The 24,487-nt window shown below is 34.4% G+C and overlaps 3 protein-coding genes across 4 annotated transcripts; 2 read left to right on the top strand and 1 right to left on the bottom strand.

The window, feature by feature from the left end:
• The first annotated feature begins 255 nt into the window (after window positions 1–255).
• On the top strand, window positions 256–5,460 carry LOC107816938 (isocitrate dehydrogenase [NADP]-like). Its single transcript, XM_075250535.1, has 15 exons — window positions 256–722; window positions 817–860; window positions 1,004–1,113; window positions 1,429–1,466; window positions 1,760–1,837; window positions 2,398–2,451; window positions 2,530–2,631; window positions 2,740–2,828; window positions 2,938–3,041; window positions 3,199–3,267; window positions 3,358–3,473; window positions 3,615–3,649; window positions 3,738–3,880; window positions 4,601–4,723; window positions 5,162–5,460. Exons 1-15 carry the CDS (start codon window positions 473–475, stop codon window positions 5,253–5,255), a joined length of 1,449 nt encoding a protein of 482 aa, XP_075106636.1. The 5' UTR covers window positions 256–472; the 3' UTR covers window positions 5,256–5,460.
• A 1,976-nt stretch (window positions 5,461–7,436) lies between these two features.
• Window positions 7,437–9,466, top strand: LOC107822846 (glutaredoxin). Its single transcript, XM_016649417.2, has 4 exons — window positions 7,437–7,596; window positions 7,685–7,773; window positions 9,007–9,105; window positions 9,251–9,466. Exons 1-4 carry the CDS (start codon window positions 7,541–7,543, stop codon window positions 9,331–9,333), a joined length of 327 nt encoding a protein of 108 aa, XP_016504903.1. The 5' UTR covers window positions 7,437–7,540; the 3' UTR covers window positions 9,334–9,466.
• Window positions 9,467–11,348: 1,882 nt separating this feature from the next.
• Window positions 11,349–17,760, bottom strand: LOC107822845 (uncharacterized). Of its 2 annotated transcripts, none has more exons than XM_016649416.2 (9): window positions 17,513–17,760; window positions 15,974–16,318; window positions 15,674–15,707; window positions 15,250–15,471; window positions 14,794–14,883; window positions 13,861–13,926; window positions 13,680–13,771; window positions 13,545–13,592; window positions 11,349–11,865 (listed from the first exon to the last, which is right to left on the bottom strand). In XM_016649416.2, exons 2-9 carry the CDS (start codon window positions 16,312–16,314, stop codon window positions 11,763–11,765), a joined length of 996 nt encoding a protein of 331 aa, XP_016504902.1. In that variant the 5' UTR covers window positions 16,315–16,318; window positions 17,513–17,760; the 3' UTR covers window positions 11,349–11,762. The 2 variants fall into 2 exon arrangements, with proteins under 2 accessions (XP_016504902.1, XP_016504901.1); XM_016649415.2 differs by having other exon boundaries at window positions 15,974–16,315; window positions 17,513–17,740.
• Between the last annotated feature and the right edge of the window lie 6,727 nt (window positions 17,761–24,487).

The raw sequence follows: 24,487 nt of genomic DNA, 5'->3' as shown, positions 1-24,487 counted from the left end.
ACCAGTTCTGCTAACCAAATAAAGTATTAAGTTTTGAAATTTTATACCAATACTATATCAAATTATACCTCGTACCAAACGACCCCTAAGGGTTTAAAAAAAAAATATCACAAAAGAAGATGCCTTCCCGATTATTATGATAGAAAACTCCAAAGGAGTACAAAGCACTGAAAAAAGGAAAAGGAGCTAGTAGGAATTGAACTCGTGACCTTACGTATATTTTGAACACTTGATAGGTAAATTACACTTTTGAATTGAACTCGCGACGTTATGTATATTACCTTATGTATATTTTGAACCCTTGACCGCTAAACTATACTTTTGTACTATGTTAAGGTTTCGGGACCTTGCGCCCCCCTAAATCCGTGGTTCGAGTGGAGGCCGAATCTTGTGTGCACGGCGGACAAAGACAATAGAGAGTTGCTCAGAGCAGCAAAAACTGGCAAACTGATTAAAGCCAACAATAAGTGTTATGCTCACCGCTCGACTCAGACTCCGGTCTTCCGCCATGGCTGGTGTTGCTTCTTTTATCTCATCTTCATCGGCTTCAACATCATCCGCAGTTTCCAAAAACCTTTCTTTTCCAACCATTTCCAATCGGCAGCTGTTCAAGAGCCGTGTTTATCTTCCCCACCGAATCCCCAATGCTTCAATTCGATGCTTCGCTTCCACTACAGCTTCGTCTAAAATCCGCGTTGAAAATCCTATTGTTGAAATGGACGGTAAATTTACTGCTCTTGACACAGTAAATGCACCGAGTTTAATTATTCATATCAACTCTATTACTACTTTGTTTATTGTTTTATTTTTTTGTAGGCGATGAAATGACGAGGGTTATATGGACAATGATCAAAGACAAGGTATATTTATTGTTAGCTTTTTGAATATATCTTTCAATTTTTTTTTTTTTTGGGCCAATTTTTCTGTCTCTTTCTTATTCTGCTTCTAAGGTTTATCGTATGTATATATATTTTTTCATCCGACGTGTTTACTTTGGTGGCAGCTAATATATCCTTATCTAGAGTTGGATACGAAGTATTACGATTTGGGGATATTGAACCGTGATGCCACTGACGATCAAGTTACTGTTGAAAGTGCCGAGGCTACACTTAAGTGAGTTAAATTAATTGTTGTTCTACCTTCATTTATACCTTCATTCCCTTGTTTTGTATTGAGGAATTAGTTGCTTTAGGGAATCTAATGTTATTGTTTTTTTTCCGTTACAATTGATGACAGCTTATAATTTATAAAACCATCACTGAACTGAAGTAGATTAATGTACTAGTTTGAGAAGTTAGCTACTGTTTTTTTTTTGGGCAAATGCTTCTGTATTTCACACCAAAGATTGTTGTAGGGAAATTGGAGTTAATTTCTCAAGTAGATTCTAGTTCCAATACAGAATTGGGTTTATAGTCTTTTATTGTGCAGGTATAATGTTGCTGTGAAATGCGCTACTATAACACCTGGTCAGTTATCATTTTCATTTTTTTTTTTTTTGGTTTAGAAAAGCATCTGAGGAAGTTTAAAGGCATAGAGGAAGTTTAAAGGAGACGAAATTTCCATTCTGTGAAGTATTTTAATAAAATAATTCATGCTTTATTCCAAGTGTCTCATTTAAGTGGTAGTTATCTAATTTCACATATGGCTCTCTCATATTTTAGGTTAGAGAGTTTGAATTTCTGAGAGTGCATGAAATTATGTGGGAAGGTGGCAAACTGCATTGCAACACTTTCTCATTTACCTACTTTTGATGTTTCAGATGAGACCAGAGTCAAGGAATTTGGGCTGAAGTCTATGTGGAGAAGTCCCAATGGCACAATCAGAAACATTTTAAATGGTTTGCATGCAATTCAATTTGTATTTATTGCAATTTTAAGGCCATGCTATTCTTATGTATGATGTGCATCCATCATAATATGATAGTTTTGGCTCTTAATGGGGTTTTTATTGATGTAGCAGGGAAACTTTCCTCATCTATAGATGACATTATGTTAATCTCATGAAATACCAAAGATGGTAGATACAAGTGGCTATTGATTGAATTAATAAGATACCATATGCTATTATTTTACATGGAGTGAGTGGCATTATATATAATTGACACTGAACGAATCATTGCATGTAAAGGAAATAAGTAACTATAGCAGGCTTTGTACTAGAGTTGTTGGGACATGAGCTCTACAATATTTCGGGCTTGTGCAATGAGTTAAGTGAACAGATTATACCCTGTTTTCTTATATGTTATTTCAGAAATACCTGGTTCCTATTTGAGCTTTCGGCTTGTCAAAAAGAAAAAGTTCAATTAATAGATAATTAAATGGATAGTTAAAGAATGGATGTGATACTTTCTGAATTCATTTCCCATAATTGCTAGAAAGTGATAGATTCTGCCTTCAGGTACTGTTTTCCGGGAGCCTATATTATGCAAGAACGTCCCCAGAATTGTTCCTGGTAACATTTCTTGAACCACTTCTTGGTATAAGTCTAATGTCATCAGTCTCGTCAGTGCTTAACCTGTGAGATCTGCAGGTTGGAAGAAACCCATTTGTATTGGTAGGCATGCTTTTGGTGACCAGTATCGTGCCACAGATGCAATTATTAATGGGCCAGGAAAGCTTAAAATGGTTTTTGGTGAGCTAATTGATTTCTGTCCATTAATTTTATGAGGCAAAACATGCAGATACAAACATATGCATGCTAATAGATATGCTCTATTTTTGTTTTAATTTTTTTTTTCAGAGCCAGAAAATGGGGAAGCCCCTACGGAACTGGATGTTTATGATTTTAAAGGTCCAGGTGTTGCACTTGCCATGTACAATGTTGACCAGGTTTTCTTTTTTCGCTATGCTTTAATAAATGGTTTTGCTGATTCACTTTCATGCCCTTTTCCTCATTCTCTTGTATCCTTATTCTTTTTGCTTCGGTGAAATTTGCTAGTCAATTCGAGCGTTTGCTGAATCATCAATGTCAATGGCGTTTTCGAAGAAATGGCCTCTATACTTGAGTACAAAAAATACAATTTTAAAGAAATACGATGGAAGGTATCCTTCAATTTATGCTTGTCTCGTATTTTCCCTTCAAGTCCTTCCAAAAATTCCCTCTTTTCTAATTTTAACAGGATTGCTACTTGGGATCTCCAAATTTTATTTTTTTAAAGAGTTTAGACAAATTATCAAATGTCAAACATAATTGTGTCAGGTTTAAGGACATTTTTGAAGAGGTATATGAAGAGAAGTGGAAGCAACAGTTTGAGGAACACTCGATATGGTTGGTTCTCTATGAGATTAATAAGGGCTTTTTTGTAGTTTATTTCTGGAATTGTTGCAATACTGGTTGAAAGCTGTCACTGGCATGTAGGTATGAGCATAGATTGATAGACGACATGGTAGCTTATGCATTAAAAAGCGAGGGTGGATATGTTTGGGCATGCAAGAACTATGATGGAGATGTCCAGAGTGATCTGCTCGCTCAAGGTGATTCGCATGACTGTACTTTGTGACTTCGTTCTATTCTTTTGAAATTCATGTCTTAGTTGAAGATTTTAATTTGGTACAGCAACACAGTTGCTACATCAACTATTTCCAGTCTAACTGAGTCTGTTTTTGATTATGTAGGATTTGGTTCTCTGGGCCTCATGACCTCTGTATTGGTCAGTATCTTCCTATCGAGCTTTCATTGTATTGTAGCATGTCACACTCATTGCTCTGCTTTATAACATCAGGTATCTACTTTTGCAGTTATCTTCTGATGGTAAGACATTAGAAGCTGAAGCAGCCCATGGCACAGTAACCAGACATTTTCGGCTGCATCAAAAGGGTCAAGAAACAAGTACAAACAGTGTTGCTTCTATTTTTGCATGGACAAGGGGACTTGGACATAGGTGAGTTCTGTTTCAATTCTCTAAGACTATTACCAAGAGTAGGTGGAATTATGAACTTATTGCCTGCTTGATTTGATCTCATGTTGGCCCTATAATTAGGATGGAAAACAGAAAAAGGGAGGAGTAGCATAATTGTAAAAATGAAATCTATAGAAATTGTGTCACTCTTCTGTCCCATATTGTAGGTCATGTTCACTTCACACATTCAAAGAATATTAAAAGTTTTTCCTGCTTCTTTTTCGTTTTTGCCCTTCTATAGATGAAAGAACTCTCTATAGAGCAAGAACTAAGAAATATTCCAGAGAAGCTAATGTGTTTAAGGGAAGTTGTGAAATGAAAAAGCCTATTTCGTTATGGTTTGGGGCACCCCGAAAAGCTAGATACTGGTTATATTTCTTTTCCATTCTATTTTTCTTTCAGGGAAGTGATCATTATCTGATCTGGAAGAAAAACTAAAGGACCCTTCTATTAGGGAAAAAACATATATATATATATATATATATATATATATATCTCGCCGGGATTCAGGAAGTGTTCACCTTTTAATTTCTTATGTATCAGATGGCAGTTAAAGTAGGAAGATCTTAGTTGGTCCAATTGAGATATTCTCAGCTTTAGATGCACCACTCAATTATATTATCCTTGTAAATGTTTATGATATCCTGATGTCAATGAATCTGTCTCTCAAAGCCTAAAAGATACGCACTGATCCATCCACAGGGCTCAGCTTGATGGGAACCAAAAGTTGACTGAATTTGTTCACGCCCTGGAAGCTGCTTGCGTTGGGACAATAGAGTCCGGGAAGATGACTAAGGATTTAGCTATATTGGTTCATGGACCCAAGTAAGTGGTGGTTTACTCTTTTCAGTATCAAATCTACAGCCTGTATACTCCTGTTCTATTTCCCTACTCCACACTTAGAATTTCTAGTATCTCCTCTAATTGAAGGCAACTCCTCACCTCACAAAAAGGAGGGGGAGGTCCTTTTTTTGATATATGGTACATATATTTTATGGAAATGAGATTATTCTGGAAAAAGGACATATAATGTGAACAATAAATTCCATAGCTTAGGTCACTTTGAACAATACAACGAAGAATGTTCTTACCTTCTTACCACTCAATTTTTAATGATTTATTTTGTTGAACTAAAACCTGATTCAGTTTGCACCTGCTTTTCTTTCTCCTCCCTCTTTATATTCTATTCCTGTTCCTCCTCCTCCCCCTCCTCCTCATCTTCCCGATCTCAGGGGATCAGGTAGGACTGTCAACCCTCTGCAGGGTATCAAGGGAACACTACTTGAATACTGAAGAATTTATTGATGCTGTAGCACTGAAACTTCAAGAGAAGCTTGGTGCCTCCGCAATTGTATGAGCTGAAACAGATCATGAGCAGCAAATCATCACATATTTTTTGCTTCCTACTCATACCCTTCACAGTGAACATAAATCTATACGCCGCCAATGGAGATTCTTTTATACTAGTTTCTGTAATCGCTCCGATAGGAAATAACATCTCTTTGAGTGATTCATGCTGGTGACTCTTAAAATCCTCAAATAAAAATGCCATTTCTCGTCCATTTGTCAATTTTATATCATTGTGCCGGTGTTTTAACTAATGGTCTTTTCTACTATTTCCGAAACAAGTCAAGTCTCCACATGAAGGAATGACTCTTTTAAATAGAAGTATGTGATTTCTTCATGTGTCGACCTCTCGACTCTGGGCATATGTAGCTCAGTGGATAGTGCTACACTTTCGCAATTGGGTTTTTGTTTCTGTTACTTCTCCGTTGCACGTTAAGCTTTTACTTGTCCTTTTTACTTAAGTCACCCTCCACCAAAAAAAACAATGGAATCTTATAGGACCTTAAGGAACACATGTATTAATGCCTCAACTAGTATAATTTTTTTAATATAAACATATTAATGCCACAAATAACTTGATATCCTTTTATTCATAGATTGATATTACTGCCTAGAGTTTAATTGCTTTCTTGACTTCGATCTTATTTTTATCTTGTTGTTATTTCTACTTGTTGCCATTACCTTTTTATTCGTTCTTCAGCCGAAGGTCTATCGGAAACAGTCTCTTTGCCCTTCCAGAAATAGGAGTAAGATTCTGTACATCTTACCATTTTCAGATGCCACTTGTGTGAAATTATTGAGTTTTTTTTTGTTGTTGTTGTTATTGTTGTTTTAATGCCTCAAACAGATTAAAAAAGTAGCCTTCTAAATGAAATACATAAAATTTCAAACACGTAAAATTTAAATGGTTGAGTTTAAATAAACTAATGAAGTCCAAGGTCAAAACAAAAAAAAAAGTCCAAGGTCAATGCAGGAATTTCTTACCAGATGTAGAGGTGGTCTGTGACTTCTACATTACCAAAAGACAATTAAAATACAACCACTTTCGTATCTTGTTAATTTACACAATATACTATATCAACCGAATATGACCACCATTTTCAGACTTAAAATTTTTGAACAAACTGGTTATTCATCTGTTGTAAACAATTAATATAAAAGCATAGTCATTTACGTAAGTAGTGACGACAATTGAATATCGTGTATTAGTTGATAAATTTTTACGTTTGTGCGTGCGAACGAGCTGACGAACCTAATGTCGGTCCAGCCATTAATCCTCTCAAGAATTTGAACCTACAATAATAGCGGGCGAAGTGCACTAGTAATCATTTTCAAATCTATTATTTAAAATATATTTAAAAATTAGTCAAAATTGTCCAAATTTTAGGATTAAGTATTCTGAAATTATGTATCCTAAATTTTTGAGCTGTCAATTCGAAATTCAGGACATAAGATTCAAATATCTGGACACAATTTTCGAACTTATGACACGATTTCTTAAAGTTTGAACCTTGCAGGATGCATGACCTGAAATTTAAGCGAATTGGCTAATATTTAAATATATTGTACAACATAAATATATTTTAAACATTATACATACGGGAAAAATTTAAAAATAGCCAGATTTACAACTGGTCATTCAAAAATAGCCACAGTTTCAAAAGTAATCGAAATTTAGCCATTTTTCATGTAAAGATAAATCTGAGCGAAAACACTATTCAAAACTCGAAAAATACGACCGTATAATATATTGGAGTTCCAACATATTATACGGGAGTTCCAGCAACTATAAATGTCCAGTATAATATACTGGAGTTTGGAGCACCGGTGCTCCAGTCTCCCGTATATTATATAGGAGTCAGCGAAGTATACCGGTCCAGCATAATATGCTGGAGTTCGTACACAGATGTACCGAACTCCCGTATATTATACGGGACCGGTCTCTGTTGCAGCAGAATAGTGGCTATTTTTCATTGACCTCATAAACGATGACTATTTTTGATTGACCAGTCCGAAAACTGGCTATACCGTGCTATTTTGACCTTAAAATTGGCTACCTAATGTCATTTCTACTAAAATATTCTGGAGTCGTTAATTGGCCGGCCACGGTCTAATAAATCTTGTGGGCCCAGAGTATTTTGGGACAAATTTGTCTTTTTATTTCTTTCTTTTGCGGCAAGGCCATAACCTGTCGTGTCAAATTCTATAAATTGAGCTTCAGGAAAGCATTCTTTATCCAAAAGTAGGAATTCTTCAGTATAATCTAGGGTTTCTTGAAAAGCAAATTGATTGAAAATGGCGCTTGCCAAGGCTAAGGAAATTGTTTCTGCTAATCCAGTCGTGGTCTTCAGGTCACATTTCTATATCTGTTTAATTGTGTATTTTGTAAAAATCTGAAATGTTTGTTTGATCTGAAATGGTTGTAAATTGAATTCGCAGCAAGACATACTGTCCGTTCTGCGTTAGCGTCAAGGATTTGTTGAGTAAGCTCGGTGCTTCGTTCAAGGCCGTTGAGTTAGATACTGAAAGTAAGGCCTCTGCTTCTGATTTGCAATTTCTATTGTCAATCGTTTTGTATTTTTTTTTTTATGAAAGCAAATTTAGCATTGGTTTTTTTTGTGCTAGATAATAAATCTTATAGCCATCATTCTAACAGTCGAAGTTTGTTTTTTATAATTCGAACTTGGTATAGTTTGGAGGGATAACAATTCGCAAGAGAGAAACCTACTTTCCCTCTGTTGCTTATGATAGACCTAAGAGACTCTAATAGAGTATAGCAAGTTGACGAGGTGATTTCTTCTCATCTACATATGCCTTGTGGATAGAGTAACATGACATTTTGTGCCGGTGGGAGTTGGCAAGTATGGAATAGTCGAGGTGCGCAAGCTGGTTTGAGTACCACCATTACAACAATAACAACAACAAACCCAGTAGTTTCCCACAAGTGGGGTCTGGGGTGGGTAAGATGTACACAGCCTTACTCCCCTGCCCCGGAAGGGCAGAGAGGTTTCCGAATGGCTAGAGAACGGCTGAAACCACCATTACAAAAATAAAATAAAATAAAATAAAATAAAATAAAATAAGAGTATAGCAAGCTGTTTGTAAGACAATATAGGCAAGTAGCTACACTAACACATGATTTGACACAGGTTACCTTACTAGTCATATAGCTCGCTTAGCACAAAAGTTTGGCTAGCTTGCTCAGTAAACTTAAACTACTTGTAGCAACACATATCAGTCCTCTTTTTTCATTTCTAGTACTATGCAATTCTCACAAAGCTTTTGTCTATGTCGATAATGTACTTTTGTTTTTGAAGGACTGTAGTGGTCGGCTAAAACTCGAATCCTAACATCACCACCAGATAAGCTACTGGTCAATTGGATTTTGTGTTAACTATGTGAAAAAATGTAGCCTCTCATTGTTGTGTGGAGCGAAATTTGGTGCATATTGTTATAATTGTGTAGATGTATCATTGATTTATCATACATCTTGCTAGCAATGCAAGGCAATTTGGAAAATCTAGTTATTTAATAATGTTGTTTAAGCAATTTGCTCCGTCTAAAATGGCCTCTTTAGTTGTTATTCATCTGACGGATAAAGTTTCTGGCATGTATTCCTTGTCCATAGTTTCGAACCAACAATATTCTTCAGTGTACTGTGAATTTATTCTCAGGACAGATAGCTAAGTGAGTAAACTGGTGCAATTTTCTTACTGTTATTTCTTGTCTGTTGAACCTAATGATTCTATTTGATTATGTAGAGGATGGAAGTGAGATCCAGGCAGCACTGGCTGAGTGGACTGGTCAGCGCACTGTGCCAAACGTTTTCATTGGCGGGAAGCACATTGGTGGCTGCGACGGTATGATCTTCGCCTTTTCCTTTTTGCTTTTCCTATGGTTGAAAATTCTAGTCATAATTATGAGAAAATAATCCTAAAGGCACTTTGAAATCGATCTTTCTGAACTCATGCAGCAGTTGATTTTCTTATTTTTTTTCATTTGCAGCGACAACTGCATTGCACAGGGAAGGGAAACTTGTCCCTCTGCTAACCGAGGCTGGAGCACTTGCTAAATCTTCTTCCGCTTAGATGGTCAAATAGTCAGTTGGTTGTTCAGTGAATGGATCTCGTGAACTTACTCCATAAATAAAGCGATTTCTGTTTTCGTAGCAAAGTGGTTATGTGAATGATATTTTTGCTTCAAAGAAGAAAGTTACTTGAATGAGTGTCGTGCATATGAACATTTTCGTTTGACGCCTAATTCGTTATTGTGCCCTTGTGGATGTTCTGTGTTGATGGTTAACTGCTGGGAAGTTGCCAGCAGTTACAACAACTACTATTTTTCAATCCCAAGCTAGTTGGGGGTGACATGAAACTACTTGTTCCTACCTGGAGCTGTTACATTAGGATATTCTATAATTTGGAGGTCTCTAAATTTTGACCTGCATATACTTAAACAGTTGAGGGACTGTCAACGAATGAGGACTTGTCCAAGAAAAAAAAATAGAGGGAGAGGGCACTTGAGGAGAACGCCATTGAGATGCACAGGAAAATCCTTTAGCTTATTTGTTGGCGAATGGATAGCATCGTGATTTAAGCAGAGGTGACCACAATTAAGTGATCTATAACATTTTCCTTTTCTTGCGAAGATATTAGCGCATCGTGTATGCTAATTTAAGGGAAGCTGATCAAAATTATTTGATCTAATCTGTTGATCGATGTAAAAATCATAGGAACATGGTGACATTACAATGAAACGACAACATAACCAGTGTGATCCCAGTCTTTATTTACTGGGATAAGAAGATTTACCGAAAGAATTTCACTTTTGTGCACAAACAATGTATGACTTTTTACACAGGGTAGGTATAAACTATGAGTCTAGGACCCTATGCATGAAAATTCAACTACTCTTTGCTCAAAGGGCAATAAAAATAATCGAAAACATATACTACTTTGATTGTTAAATTATTCTATTAATCAGTTGGAGTTACATTTATTGCGATCCCAATGCAAATGACCATCTCATGCAGTTATTTTCTTCTTGAAATTTGATTTTTTGTTTCAAATTTTTGAATCATTGATTGGGAAAATGATTATTTGACTCCATAAATTTCTCTAAATTTTACTTGTGGCCTTTCGGATGCTCCTGAGGAGAAGAACACTGTTGGGGTGGGTAGGAAATTCCTTTAGCTTATTTGTAGGCCAAACTCCAAAGTAATTGTAGCATTTTGTGTTCGAAGCAAAGCCAATCGCCACTAACTGATCTATTCTGCTGGTCCAGCAAATATGGTAGGAAAACATAGTAATTCATCATCATGAAAAAAGCATGTTGTGGTAGAGAAGGAAAGAGAGGTAAAACTGGCTGGCATACAGTTGTGGTGACCTCTGAATCCCAATGGACATCTAACTTGCAGAAATGATGAACGTCAAATAGTGCAAAGAAAATTAAAAACTTGCAGAAACTATCAGGGCTTCTAAGCTGTAGACAATGCAACTCTTAAGGATTCCTCGCACTTGATTCAACTTCAGTCTTTGAGTGTCAAGTCATTTTCCCCATCTCTTTGTCAAAAAGGTGCTGACGCTTTCAGAGCGTCAATTACTCAAATTTGCATGCCGCTGAATGCTGATCGCTTCAAACAGTCGTCGCCTAAATCACATCCAGGCCTTGTGTGAAGGGACGCCAAAGCCTCGAGTGGTTTTCTTGCTAATTTATGGCAGTGAAGAGGAAGTTATATCATCCCCTCAACTATCAATTCATCAGAGTTGGTTTTCACAGACATATTTTAAGAAAACGAAAATTAAGTCACCAAATGAACCTAGAGAAAAATAGACTAAATTATCGGAATACAGAACACATCATGGAAAATATGATTTTGTTGTAACCAGTTGCAACGAAAACTCGAGGAAACTAATCGTAGTAACTAGCAGTAGGTGGTTCGTATTGGCTCGGGCTAGAATAACTAATATGCAGCTATAGCTCATAATTTCGTTTCGGGTCAAATGAGACAAGAGCCAAGTTTCTATGTCCAAGTCCTAGCTGAATAAGCTTGGGAGACCTTCAAAAAACTCGAGGAAAAATGGACAGTGATTTATGGTAATTCTTTCAGGCAGCAGGTAATATAGGCATCTATTTAAAGAGCAAAAAATGAAACCGCATCCTTTGTGTACAAATCCAATCAAAATTCTTAGAAAAACTAAGTAGCTTTTGCCTGTGAAAGGTATACACAATTTTGAATCAGACGAACTTAGCGTCCAGAAAGTATAATAGCCGATCATTCAAGGAATTAGAGGGTGGTCAAATTGCAGATAAAAGAAGGCTGTCAACGTACTTCCAACAATAGCTACTGATTTAATTCTTAACTGAATCAATACCCACTTGGCTGACACGCTGCAGGAAATCTGCCCCAGAAAACTTATCCTGCACTCTCAAATAACACCATCTTCACCATTTAAGGAACACGAGACGCCTTAACTTTGGAAGTGACCAACTCGGGATGATCATTTCTCAGACACTTCTATGATTGGGGGAACCATCTCCATAGCACATACTGTTTAAGTCTAACAAGTAATGCAAAAATTCCATAGCACGGAATATGCAGTAAAGCCACCAACAAATACCTGCCCCAGAATCAATACAGAAACAAATTAGTTTGGCAAGAAATTATTTTGCCCGTATTCAAAGATACATACCAGCAAGAAAAAGACACAAAAAGGACAGAATTCATTCAGGAAACATTAACTAACAGCATGGAAAGACAGAAGAAAGTTTTAGCACTTGAGTTTTCCAAGAAAAAATGAGAAGTGTTTAACACAAGGTTCAGAAATGAGAAGCCTTGAATGTGGCTATTACAAAGAAACCAACTGTTACAATTTTATTTGCAAGAAGGATTGGTAATTTATCATATACGGTCACCATGATCTATATCTATATCTATCTATACTATATTAAAAGCACGTGAAATGTCGTTCGCCTTTTTTACCCTTTAAAAATAAATTTCACATTAGACAAAATTGTAATTTGATAATTTTTCCTAAAATTTAGGTGTTTAAAAGCAGCTAAAATTTTAATCAATACAATTTTCTTTATTTGAATTATGCAGAAAGTTCTAAAATTTAGGACCTTAAAATTTGTTAAACATTTCAACTTACATATATCCTTTCTTTATTTGAACCCTTCCACGTTAATTTTTTTAGTATTATAGCTTTAGAATTAACTTATTTCATTTATTAAAAGATAGAAATTAGTTGAATTAGCAGGAAATCAACAAATATATGAAATTAGTTAGGAACTACGAGAAGGAATAAAAGCACACAAACATATTATGGAGTAAGATAATACGAGAAGGAACATACGATAACAATTCATTTTGGAACAAAGTCTATTTCACAGTCCATTGTTCTCTTTAATTATAAATTGAATACTTAACACAATCATGTCGAACAAATTATTTTCCCATTTAAAGGAAGCTTTTATTCATTGTTTTGTGTAAGGCATTATTTTAAAACTACATTGAATAATTAGAACGAATAAAACCATTTAAGAATATAAAAGAGAAAAAAAAAAGTTGTTGGCAAGAGTCAATAAAAATAAAGATTCAAATGTCAGATCAAACTTTTATTCTTTGAGAGTAGAATGCTTAGTAGAAAAAATTATAATTGCAGTTGAAATTATAAAAATTTGTGATGAGCTGATATTTAAAATCTGAATAATGAAAAATAAGTTATTACATTTAACTTTGAGGAAAAAATAATCAATTGTTTAAATTAAGTTACCTTTAATGTAGAAAAGAAATAACTAAATCTTTTACATTAACTGATTGGCAAAAAAATTAAATTTAGTTCTTTTTTAAATTCATCACATGAGTAAAAGTATTTTTCAATTAACTAAACTCTTAGCATCTAAGAACTTTTGTGGTGCAAAATTTCTTTCTTTTTTGAGATCAAATATATTATTTGATACTCTATTCATTCCAAAAAGAATAATACTATTTCTTTTTTAGTTTGTTTAAAAATTTAATAGTACTTTTAAATTTGAAAATAATTAAACATAAATATTTTATTTTATCTTTAATGACACATAGTTATAGCCAGTCAAATAGTATGGTATGTGCAGGATCACAAGTTTCAAAAGTCTTTCTTTTCTACTTTCTTAAATTCTGTATCCAGTTAAACTAAATTAAAGCAGATGGATAATATTAATCTAATTCTTTGAAGCTTTGTATTCATTAATATGATTACACGCGCAAAGCGCATACTCTAAGACTAGTAAAGAATATATATCCTAAGAGAACACATACCACACAGGAGCATATATTGAAGATAAGTCAAGAAAGGGGTAGGGCCACCTGAAAGAAACAAAAATAGAAGGAGAAAACCAGTTAGAAGAATGAGATGTATTCATTCAATCATAAACAAACTGAGATGAAACATACCAAAATGATTTACAGGCATGAACTATCCACTGGAAAATGACATAAACACCAGTCCATACGACAAAGTAAAAAATCCGGAACCAAGGGAACCTCTGGAAGAACAACTTAGAGAGTTAATGAAAAAATGTCCTAAATGATATTTTCACAAGAACTGGAAAACAAGCAAAATAAGAGCATTTACCAAGGAATTCAGAGATGCATCACCAAGGAGCATGACAGCATTTAGCGAATGTGTAACAACAGTAAACTGAAAAGAAAAAAAGAAGAGAGAAATATTATTTAGCTTAACAAAGGGGCAAAAGATCCCAAGCGACTATAGAATTAGACCGTCCTACCCATGTCTTGATTCATATGACTCACTTCATATTTGGGAAGATACCAAATATTTCACAATAATTTTCTGAATCTGTTCACCCAACTTATGATGTTCAGGGAATTTAAATTGATTACACTGCTCAAATTTAAACCAAGAGATGATGGGTTTCATATCAAACTAATTTTTCAACAACTACTAATATGGTGAAACTACTACAATTGATATAATATGCAAGAAAATTAACTATATAGCTTCAGCACATTTTTCACATAAAAGGCCTGAGGAAATAACAACATCAGAAACGGAGAAGAAGGAGCTACATCGCATATAACTCAATGAGGCTTGGAGATATAACGGCCTAATCTTTAATTCCTCCAATTATACTAGAGGAGGAAATGTGTTTCAGAGATCCAAAGAAGAGGAACAGAGAGAAAGGAGCAGTTCTGCATGTTGACTTGCTTCATCTTTTCTCTTGGAAATTTAGAAAGGACTGCATCATAAAGCCTCGGCCATCAAAACAAAAATCTAAGACATATGAGACCAGAAAGCAAAGAACTTAATAGTTGGTAGCTCTGGCATAAGCGCCCATATTAGAGAGAAAAAGGTGGTTCCCAAACGGAACAAAGTTGACATACAGGAGGCTGTTACAGCAAACTCATGGTTATATGTTTGAAATAAAGGCAAACATCTCAAAAATCTCAAATCAAGTGTTAGTTTAGCAGTTGGTATTAACTATTAAGCAACCGACAGAAACAAAGAATGGAACCAGAGAGATCCTTTGAAATACCAGATACTTACAAAGTTAAACTCGTAGTTTTTGAGCGTAAGAAATGGGAAGATCACAAACCAGTAAACAGAGTCAGTGAGCATCACCGCTCCAGCAGCCATCTGTAGAGAAAAGACGGGCATAGAAATGATTCGAATTATACAATTATCTCCAACAAATTGCAAATAAAGCCGCCAACTACGAGAGACTTCCAGGAACATAACTGCTAATCAAAAAGTACTTTGTAACAGTAAGTGCAGAGATTCTCATTTGGACAGCTAGATATGTTAATGACTTCAAGTTGTGGGATTATATTTCACAAGCATACGAAACTGGGAGGATGTTCTCAAAATTACAAAAAAACATACATAAACAGGCAGAATAAAACTGTGTTGCGTCAAAAGAAGCATTTATAGTAAATGAAGCAGCAGTTTCTACTTTCTACCTATTAGAAACCTTGTCTGGGTCCTCTAAGAAGAATGTCATACCTGGAAAAGAATCTGGAAGAGATAGCCACATTGTCCAGCAATTTCAGGAACAGCAAGTATTCCCTTGTAATCTATGCTGTTCACTATCTTGACGCCATTCATATAGTCTGTGCTTATAAGGGACTCAAGTAACCCTTGCTCCACATCCATCTGCATTTTGCTAACACCATTGTTTGCTTTGTTATACCGGTAACAGCCATAGATGGAAAGTACTGATCCAAACTACAGACAGTTACAAAAGCATGATGTTAGGGAAAAGATATTTCACTAGCAGCATAATGCAAGCGAAAGTAAGGATATTTATGTAGCATGCAATCACACACATATATATTTGACAGGTCAAAAACATCTAGTATGTACATACCCTAATAGAGTTAGTAAATGATATAAATTCAAGGAAGTAAACTGGAACTGAGATACATACCCAGAAATAGATGGTAGTCAAAGCAAATGTCCATCTGCAGAAACCAATACATCATGAGTAGTGTAAAGAGAGGAACTCCATATTAAAGCACATAGTGTTGAGTAGTGTAAAGAGAGGAACTTATATATATTTATGTACATATAAGATACAAAACTTGCAAGTTGTAATAGGATACACTCCAACAAAAACAACCACTCTCAACCTTACTTATCAGGGGGGAAAAAGAAAAACTCTCACACGGTCCTGAACATTGAACCTATATGGTGCTACATACTAAGCATTACGAGCAGGATTACTTACTGAGTATAATAGTAAAACATGTCACTTCCATGAACAACAAAATCAGCTACAATCACTGCTGTGAGTAAAACAAGTGCAAATACTCGGAAAGTCGCCAGACAAATTGGGTTTATTGTTCTCACGCATGGTCTCCAAGCTTTGTCAAAATACAAAAGCCAAGACCTTTTCTGGCAATCCTCCCTTCCATCAGATTCTGGATTGACATTAAGTGATAGTTCATACTTCCATATAAAGATCAATGATATAACTGTTGGTGCCAAGACCCATATTGCACAAAGCAAGAACCTCCAGTTCAACCAATAATCCAAAGCAGTAGTATCAGCAGTTGGATGGAGCTGCATCCTGCTGGAGACACATGGAATTAAATTGTTGCTGCAATATTAGCTAAATATTTACTAATATCCCGCATCAAGTAAATCATAATTTTACATTGTTAAAAGGTTTGCAACTTTGTAAAGCTTCTATAAGTGCAAGTGGAAGGTAAATTACAATTATGTTACTGCTATAACCCAGACCCCACGGTGTAGGATAATACTGGGTATGGGTATGTTGTTGTTGTTACGGCTATAACCAAATCAGGACGTCAACTAATAGTAGACCTGGGATCACGGATTCTATCACCTATCTTTATTCAAATTGGCAAAATAAGTTTTTTTTTCCCCTTTTGACAAGAAATTTTTGCTTCTTCTGAGTTCAAACTGCAGAATTGCAAACGTGGCAATCTCAGCGTTCAATTTATAAGACAGACTTAAATCGCAGGTAAGTTTATACAGATTTCTGTTTTCTGTAAACATATCTCTTACAGGAGCATTACAGGTGAAAATTTCATATCGCTGTTGCATCTAGAACTTAATTCTGTTACATACAGATCATTACCACATATTAGTTCACCTTATTGGAAAAGTTACCGCATTACAGTAAACCACACAGATAAATTAGCAGTTAAGTTTCACGGCAGATCATTTACCATAGATAACTTTAATTCTGCTATACAGATCATTTACCGGATTTAGCAGAAACACACAGATATATTAGCAGCTAAATTTAATTCTACTATTCCACATATGAGCTCACCTTATCAATAAAGTTACCGCACTACAGTAGAAACACAGAGATAGAAATGCAGTTAAACTTCACTGCTACTTCGTTAATATCTAAGCAGCATGATCCTGATTCCTGAGTTCATCATTCTGCTGCTACTTCATAAATCATCAAAGGTTTGCTACAGATGACTACATTACATCAAGTTACTAGAGCAAAAAAACATCGATACTTTCTATTTAAGAACAGCATCAAATTATCACTTATTTATTAGTACAAGGAACAAAAATAACACTCCGCAACTAAAAAGTAAGTTACTAAATCGATGCTTTTCATAATGGAGAGTATCGAATCCGAACATTTAACAAACACCTAACATGCGAAACAATTGAAATATAGAAATTACACTTTCAGTAATACAACAAATATGGAAAAACAAAAACTCCGCAACAAAAAAGTAAGTTACAGTAAAAAAATCAAAGAGCGATGAGCACTCACCGGCCAGATCGTACGGCGCCTGTATCGGAGAGAGAGTAGCGAATCAATGCGCCGTGGCAATAGCCAACGGGAATGGATATTACGTTTTTTTTTATGCTTCTTTTGTAAGTAAATGGAAATGGATGGATAATAAAAGGAGAGAAAAAGAAGGAAGAGTGTCTAGTTCCTTCTCCTTTGGATTGAAATTTTATCGTGTCACGACTATTGTTCCGTTCCGTAGCAGCACACAAGTACCTATCACTGCGAAATTACGCATATTAGAATTCCACAGTCATAATTAATTCTACGATTTTGACCCAGCAGGTCCCCACCCAATCGAGCTATCTAGGTTGATCCACAAAAATATGTTTCACGTTCTAGCTCGACACACTAATATTAGCAATAACCTTGTTTATCCGGATATGTGGTTTGATTCAACACAAATAGTTAAAAATATTAACTAAATAAGTTAGAGACAAAATAAACGATCAAACCAGTTGTAATGTTATGGCCTAGCCCGAGCCTAGGTTGAACAGTAACTTTGCCCTCGATTGGACCCTTGGTTCGAGCCCAGTTGTGAATGAAGAACAGAACAATTAAACAGTAGCTAGAACGCAAAAAAAAATGAATTTGTATTGCTTTAATTTGCGTGTTACAATATGTCTTACCAAAAAAAAAAAACTTCCCCTTTCATCCCTAGTATAAGTCTAAATAAGGTAAAAATCTTCTTTTCTCGTTAATTACTGATCTGTAACCGACATCGAGCGAGATATGTGTCGTGATATCCGGTTAGGTACGAATACCATGACCCTCTATCTTTTCTCGTTTACCATGTTTCCCGAGGCTTTAGAACTCATTATGGGTCCAGGGTAGAGGTGTCAATGGATATTTAAAAATCGACTAAATCGACCTAATCGTACCGTACCGAACCAATTTTTAGGTTTCTTTTAATAAAATCGTAAGTTTTTATATAAATATATAACCGTACCGATAATTAGGGTAGGTTTTTTATTTTATAAAAATAAATCGAAAAATACCGAATTGTACCGAATAAATTTACAATGTGAAAAATATATTTATATATTAAGTTTAAAAATAATAAAATATTAAAATTTTTTCTTGGGCCTTAGAATTATGAAACGATTACAAGCCAACAAAAAATTAAACTCAAAATCCTAATTTCCAAACCTATTATGCTACTTTATTGAAACTAAATTATGTCCAGCATATTCACTAGCAAAACACAAAGTATTGTAGTGATTAAGAGTAGCATACTACAATATATTAAATATGTTTCCTTTCGTATGATTTACATTTATCTTTTTAAATATTTAATCTTCTATAAACTTTATTCTTGAATACCAACTTGGTTATTATCTTTCAACTCGTGTATTTATATTTTCTTTATATTTGCTTAGTTTCTTTTACGCTGTTGTAGAATAGTTGATGGATCTATACTTTGGTCATCTTTCATATTTTCTTAATTCATCACATTTTAAACTATAAAAATGTCTAGAGAGTTTTGCTAAGTCCTATAAAAGTAGGTATGTTATTGCATTCTACTTTTACCGGTGAATTTTATATGACATTTAAAAAATTAACCGAATTGTACCGATACAGAAGAGAAACCGACATGATTGGGACTGTTTTGAAAAATCTAATTTTGGTTATACATAATAGAATAATCGGAAAATTAGTATGGTACAAATTCTATAAAATAACCGGTCGAACCGAACCATTGACATCCCTAGTCCACGGAGTGTCGCTTTATCATGCCCGATGATGAACACATCGTTCACCTTTCATGGATCTCGATACGAAGGGCTCCCAGCCTCGATTTCAATCTCGTGCATCCATGCCCTTTTTCCGTTTTCTTCATCGGGAAATCGGGGTATGCATTATCCCCGATTTTACCCGTATACAAACCCTTCTGTCATAACTTTAAATTTAAATCAATATACTACTCACTTAATAGTATAAATAATTTTTATAGTAAATAAATTAATTTTTAGATTACTAATTGAACTTTTATTTATATTTAATAACTCTTAAATCATTGTGGCAGTGCCAAAAAAAACCCTTTAAATCAACTATGAAAATAAACTCATATTGAAGTAGTTTTTAATGGGAAACATGATTGTTATATTTAGCTATTTTACTTGTTTGTGCAAGTAACAAATGAAATTTAACCGATACGTTATTACAAATTTAAAAAATTAGAAGTTGTTATGTGGATTCAGTGGAAAAGCACGAAAAACCCTAACAGGTCCTTTGAGTACGCATTAATTAACTTGTTAACTGTGCAATAAATTCCAAATCACATAAAAAAATATAAACTACACTAGACAAGTCTGTTGTGTCGAGCTCTGGTTGAGGATATTGTTGGTAATGAAAATTGATTACAAGTCTCTTAAGTGAAAATCACTCACTCGACGAACTAAGCTTTGGATCACTCAAAAAGTAAAAGTTATAGAAAAAATTGTCGTACTTAAACTTACATATCATTATTTAATTTTATTATCCGTCTTATTTTTTTCATAAATAGATGACACGTGTAATTAATTTTGGACGAACTCATAACCACCAAAAAAATTCAACACGTTTATCAATATTTTTAATTATAATAAATGTATCTGCCAATCATTTAATGTCATGAAAATTATGGAGATGAGATGTGAGAAAGAAAAAGAGAAATAGGATACCAACTGGATTTTGTCTTTACCTTTTCACGTTTTAGACTTTCTCTTAGCATAGACCACCAATTGACTACTTCCCACGTCATCAATGACGAATGTTAGGACTCACATTCACGAATGACGTGTCATTAGAATTTAGATTTGTAGTTGAAGACTAATTGTAATTGGGCGGGTCATTAGGTCAGTTTGTTCTACCGACCCAATATCAATGCAGGAAAGTCTCAAAACCCAATTCGTCAGCTGCCGAAACCAAAAAATATAATACAAAAGATTAGCATTAATTAAGTTAAAATAGGACGTCTAGCCAGTTTTTGGACGGGTCATTCAAAAATAATCAGTATTTGCCAGATCATTGAAAAAACCCACTATTTTACTGCAACAGAGACCGGTCCAGCATAATATACTGGAGTTCGGTGCACCTGTGCATGAACTTCCACCATATTATACTGGACTGGTATACTTTGCTGACTCTAGTATAATATACTGGAGTTACAGCAAAGTATATTGAACTCCAGTATAATATACTGGAGTTCAATATACTTTGTTGTAACTCCAATATAATATACTTGAATATTTTCTAGATTTTGAACAATGCTTTCGTTCAGATTTATCTTTACATGAAAAGTGGCTAAATTTCGATGATTTTTGAAACGCTGGTTATTTTTGAATGACCACTTGTAAATCTAACTATTTTTGAATTTCTCTCATTAATTAATGATTAACAAATATGGCAGTAACATATATATATATATATATATATATATATATATATATATAGCAGATTTCATTCAATTCAAATCAGCAAGAATCAAGCTGCTTAAAAAGGCAATCATATGTATGTCACGATCCGGATTTCCCCACCCTCGGGAGTCATGATGGCGCTTACTAGTGAAAGCAAGGCAAGCCAACTATTTGAATTATTTCCCCTTTTTCCCATTTTTAATCATTTAATAGTTAAGAGCCAATGTCACACCTCCTTTTTCCGCCCCGCGAGGGTACAAGGAGTTTTTTCCAATTAAAGGACAATCGAAATGGGATTTGTTTGTTTATTTCAGAGTCGCCACTTGAGAGATTTAGGGTGTCCCAAGTCACCAATTTTAATCCCGAATCGAGGAAAAGAATGACTCTGTATTACAGTATGCGTACCAGAAATCCGGATAAGGAATTCTGTTAACCCGGGAGAAGGTGTTAGGCATTCCCGAGTTCCGTGGTTCTAGCACGGTCGCTCAACTGTTATATTCGGCTTGATTATCTGATATAATACATATTATAAACTTATGTGCAAATTTTATCCCTTAGCCGCTTTTATTATTATATTTCAAAAGAATGTGAACATCGTTTAAAAACATGTCTTTGGATTGCGTCACATGAAATGCACCCGCAATCCGGAATACATTTTTATTCAATGTTTTGGGATTTGGATTTGGGTTGCATGAAATGCACACCCGAGTTTAAGAAGGTAAGATTATTAAGATGCGTGAATATTTTCTAAAGCAATTAGCGTATTTATTATTTTGGATAAGGCCGTGGAGTTTGCTAAACGGCCGATCCGAATTCTAAGTAATTTTAATTAAACATTTATCGAGGGTCCCGCAATTTGTGCATTTTATTAGGCGAGGCTCATCTCATTTATTTTAAAAGGATAATCCTAAAGTGCCTACATTTTTTCTATTAAAATTGTCTCTACAAAATGAAAGAGAAAAAGACTTAATTTATTTACATGCTTAAACGGGCCGTTGTTTATTTTTTACCAATTTACGATCATTGTTGACGATAAATAAACATCATGAAAATTGAAATTGTAAATAAAGTACAAAATTGACAAGTAGTATTTTTTATTTTTTTTGTTTTTAAAGAAAATAAACATCTTGTAACTATCCTAAGCCTATTTTGTTAAATGAACAAACCATGGGTATTAATTAGACACAAATATTGGCAAATAGAATTAACCTTAATTACTAATACTTTTTCGAAAAGAATAAAAATAAAATATTGAACTCCAATATTAACTCATTTTTACTCGACTCATGCCTATTGAATTAATGTTCTTAGCCTTGCTATAATTACTCTTCAAATATGCTAAACCTGCTAATTCTACTAGTTAAGGATTCCCATGTTTGCCTAAAATTTGCGGGTCTTTGTCACTTAAAAATTCAACAACTACAAAATTGCGAAATACTTCTAATCCAATGTCTGCGAGTTCAAAGCTAGATTTTTGTTAACCGACCAATATCAAATTGATATCCTACATGGATTATTTACCAAAAATGATTTCGAACTAAGGTATTTGATAACACATCATTAACAAAATTGGCATTATTTAACTATGAAACTCACGCGAGACTTATAAGTAACACATATTATACTAATTGATGCTCATACCTTTTCAAAGAATTCAGTTCCACAATTTAATGTTACTTATCAATTATCAATTAATGTTACCTACGATTTCAAATAAATACCGTTTTCAACTATGATTACTTAAACTTGTTCAAATCAACCACTCAATACTTATTTCACAACGAAACAAAATTCTAACTAACATACTACTACTAATTTACAAATTGCAGTTTACGAACAAAAGAAAGCAGTTATAATCCAGTATATCGTCCATATTCTTCACTAAGTTACAAAGATAGATTATACAACTTCCTATCATTTGACTATTAAACTTCATATACAACTTAAGTACTCGCCCACTTGAGTATTTTTTTTAACAGCTACATCACAGTGGTTCGAAAGTGTACCTGATAATAGAACAGAAGAGGAAGGTGAAAATCAGTAGATCAGCAACAGACAACAGCAACAACCAACACCAAACACAGAATGACAAACAACAGAAACAATCCCAGTAACCAAACAGTCCAGAAATCTAGTGAAGCAATGAAATGATAACAGAAGTCCAAAATTAAACACAGACAGATGCAAGGAAGCAGTAGTTTTCTCTTTTTCAAACACTCAAAGAAAGCAGCCTGAAATTCTTAATGCAGAAGTTCAGCCTTAACACTCTAACTCTAACTCTTAATGCAAAGTTTTTATTTTTCTGAATATTAGAGTTCTTTTGTTCCAGAATTCTTTCCTCTTTTTTTTTTTAGTCTGTCTTTTCTTCTAAAATCTTTTTCTAATTTTTCAGTTCTCTCAGATAATCTTTTTTTCCCCAGCTAATCTCCCTCCTCTTTTTTTCTGTCCAGCTTCCTCTTTATACAAGTCTACCCCTCTTTTTAAAACTCAGTGCTCGACCCCTTTCTGTTATTCAAAACATATTTTTTCCACTAACTCTGCCACTAAGTCTGAATTTTTCAATTAATCAGCCACTAAGGACAACTTTTCCCTTAATTTCAGCCCCCCCATTTCTTTTGTTCCCCAGTATTCTGTAAACAAACAAATTAGTGAACCCTACCATTAGTTGTCTATTATCTTTACACAAAGCCCACTAAGGAATGTCTCAAATCAGTCCACTAACAGGTTTAAATATTCAGCAGCCCTTAAACAAGTATTCATGTAGTTTATTTTCCCCAAACTAACCCTTAACTACTCCTGAAAACCCTCAATAATACTGACCCTAATACAAAAATCAGAATCCAACACAAAACAGATTTTACAATCTGTTCAAACTTAATTATCAACACTAGTTTCTGATTGAACAGCTATAACCAAATCAGATCAAATAGCATCAGAATAGGGATCAATGAATCAGGAAATAACCATATTGAATTAACTAGAATAACAAATGGCATATATACAGGGAGTAAACTAACACAAATCCTAAATACATAACATTGTAAACATATTGAACGGAAATATATGCAGCAAGATGATGACTAATTAAGAGAAAAATGATCAAACACAACACACATGAGACCACTCGGACACTAATATCAAAAGGATGTCAAGTGACTCAAATTATATGAACGACCTATTCAATTAATCGATTATATATTACAATTGACACTTAAACAAATCAGTAACAAAGCAACTATCAAACAGTGTTATTGACGAACTTATAGACTAACAGGGAATTAATTAAGCGACGCAATTTAGGACTCGATTTCACAATTTATAACACATACAGTTAAGGCGACTATAAATAACAGACAAAATCGGACCAAATAAAAGGTCATTTGAAGATGAATAGAGTCAATGTGACTAACAATAACCAAAATCAACACAGTAACTAAACAGATACGTAAATAATGAAAACAAAATGAAGGAAAGAAAGAGAATACCTCATAATAACAGAATTATACGGACCCAGTCTTCGAAACTCTGATTCGGACACTTTGAAATCGAACAGACCTTA

This window comes from Nicotiana tabacum, chromosome 3 (genome assembly GCF_000715075.1).
Source record: "Nicotiana tabacum cultivar K326 chromosome 3, ASM71507v2, whole genome shotgun sequence".
In the NCBI taxonomy this organism is placed as follows: Eukaryota; Viridiplantae; Streptophyta; class Magnoliopsida; order Solanales; family Solanaceae; genus Nicotiana; species Nicotiana tabacum.
The sequence above is the reverse complement of the archived record's forward strand: the minus strand, read 5'-3'. Positions and strand labels throughout refer to the sequence as shown.

Bases quoted from the DNA above. Each gene is read 5' to 3' on its own strand.
- LOC107816938 (XM_075250535.1), top strand. From the start codon at position 473: ATGCTCACCGCTCGACTCAGACTCCGGTCTTCCGCCATGGCTGGTGTT. The intron at 723-816 runs GTAAATTTACTG...ATTTTTTTGTAG, and splicing joins TCCTATTGTTGAAATGGACG to GCGATGAAATGACGAGGGTT. The intron at 3,881-4,600 runs GTGAGTTCTGTT...ATCCATCCACAG, and splicing joins ACAAGGGGACTTGGACATAG to GGCTCAGCTTGATGGGAACC.
- LOC107822846 (XM_016649417.2), top strand. From the start codon at position 7,541: ATGGCGCTTGCCAAGGCTAAGGAAATTGTTTCTGCTAATCCAGTCGTG. The intron at 7,597-7,684 runs GTCACATTTCTA...TTGAATTCGCAG, and splicing joins AATCCAGTCGTGGTCTTCAG to CAAGACATACTGTCCGTTCT. The intron at 7,774-9,006 runs GTAAGGCCTCTG...TTGATTATGTAG, and splicing joins CGTTGAGTTAGATACTGAAA to AGGATGGAAGTGAGATCCAG.
- LOC107822845 (XM_016649416.2), bottom strand. From the start codon at position 16,314: ATGCAGCTCCATCCAACTGCTGATACTACTGCTTTGGATTATTGGTTG. The intron at 13,772-13,860 runs GTAAATGCTCTT...TTGTTCTTCCAG, and splicing joins ATGCATCTCTGAATTCCTTG to AGGTTCCCTTGGTTCCGGAT. The intron at 11,866-13,544 runs GTATGTGTTCTC...ATTCTGGGGCAG, and splicing joins TCAATATATGCTCCTGTGTG to GTATTTGTTGGTGGCTTTAC.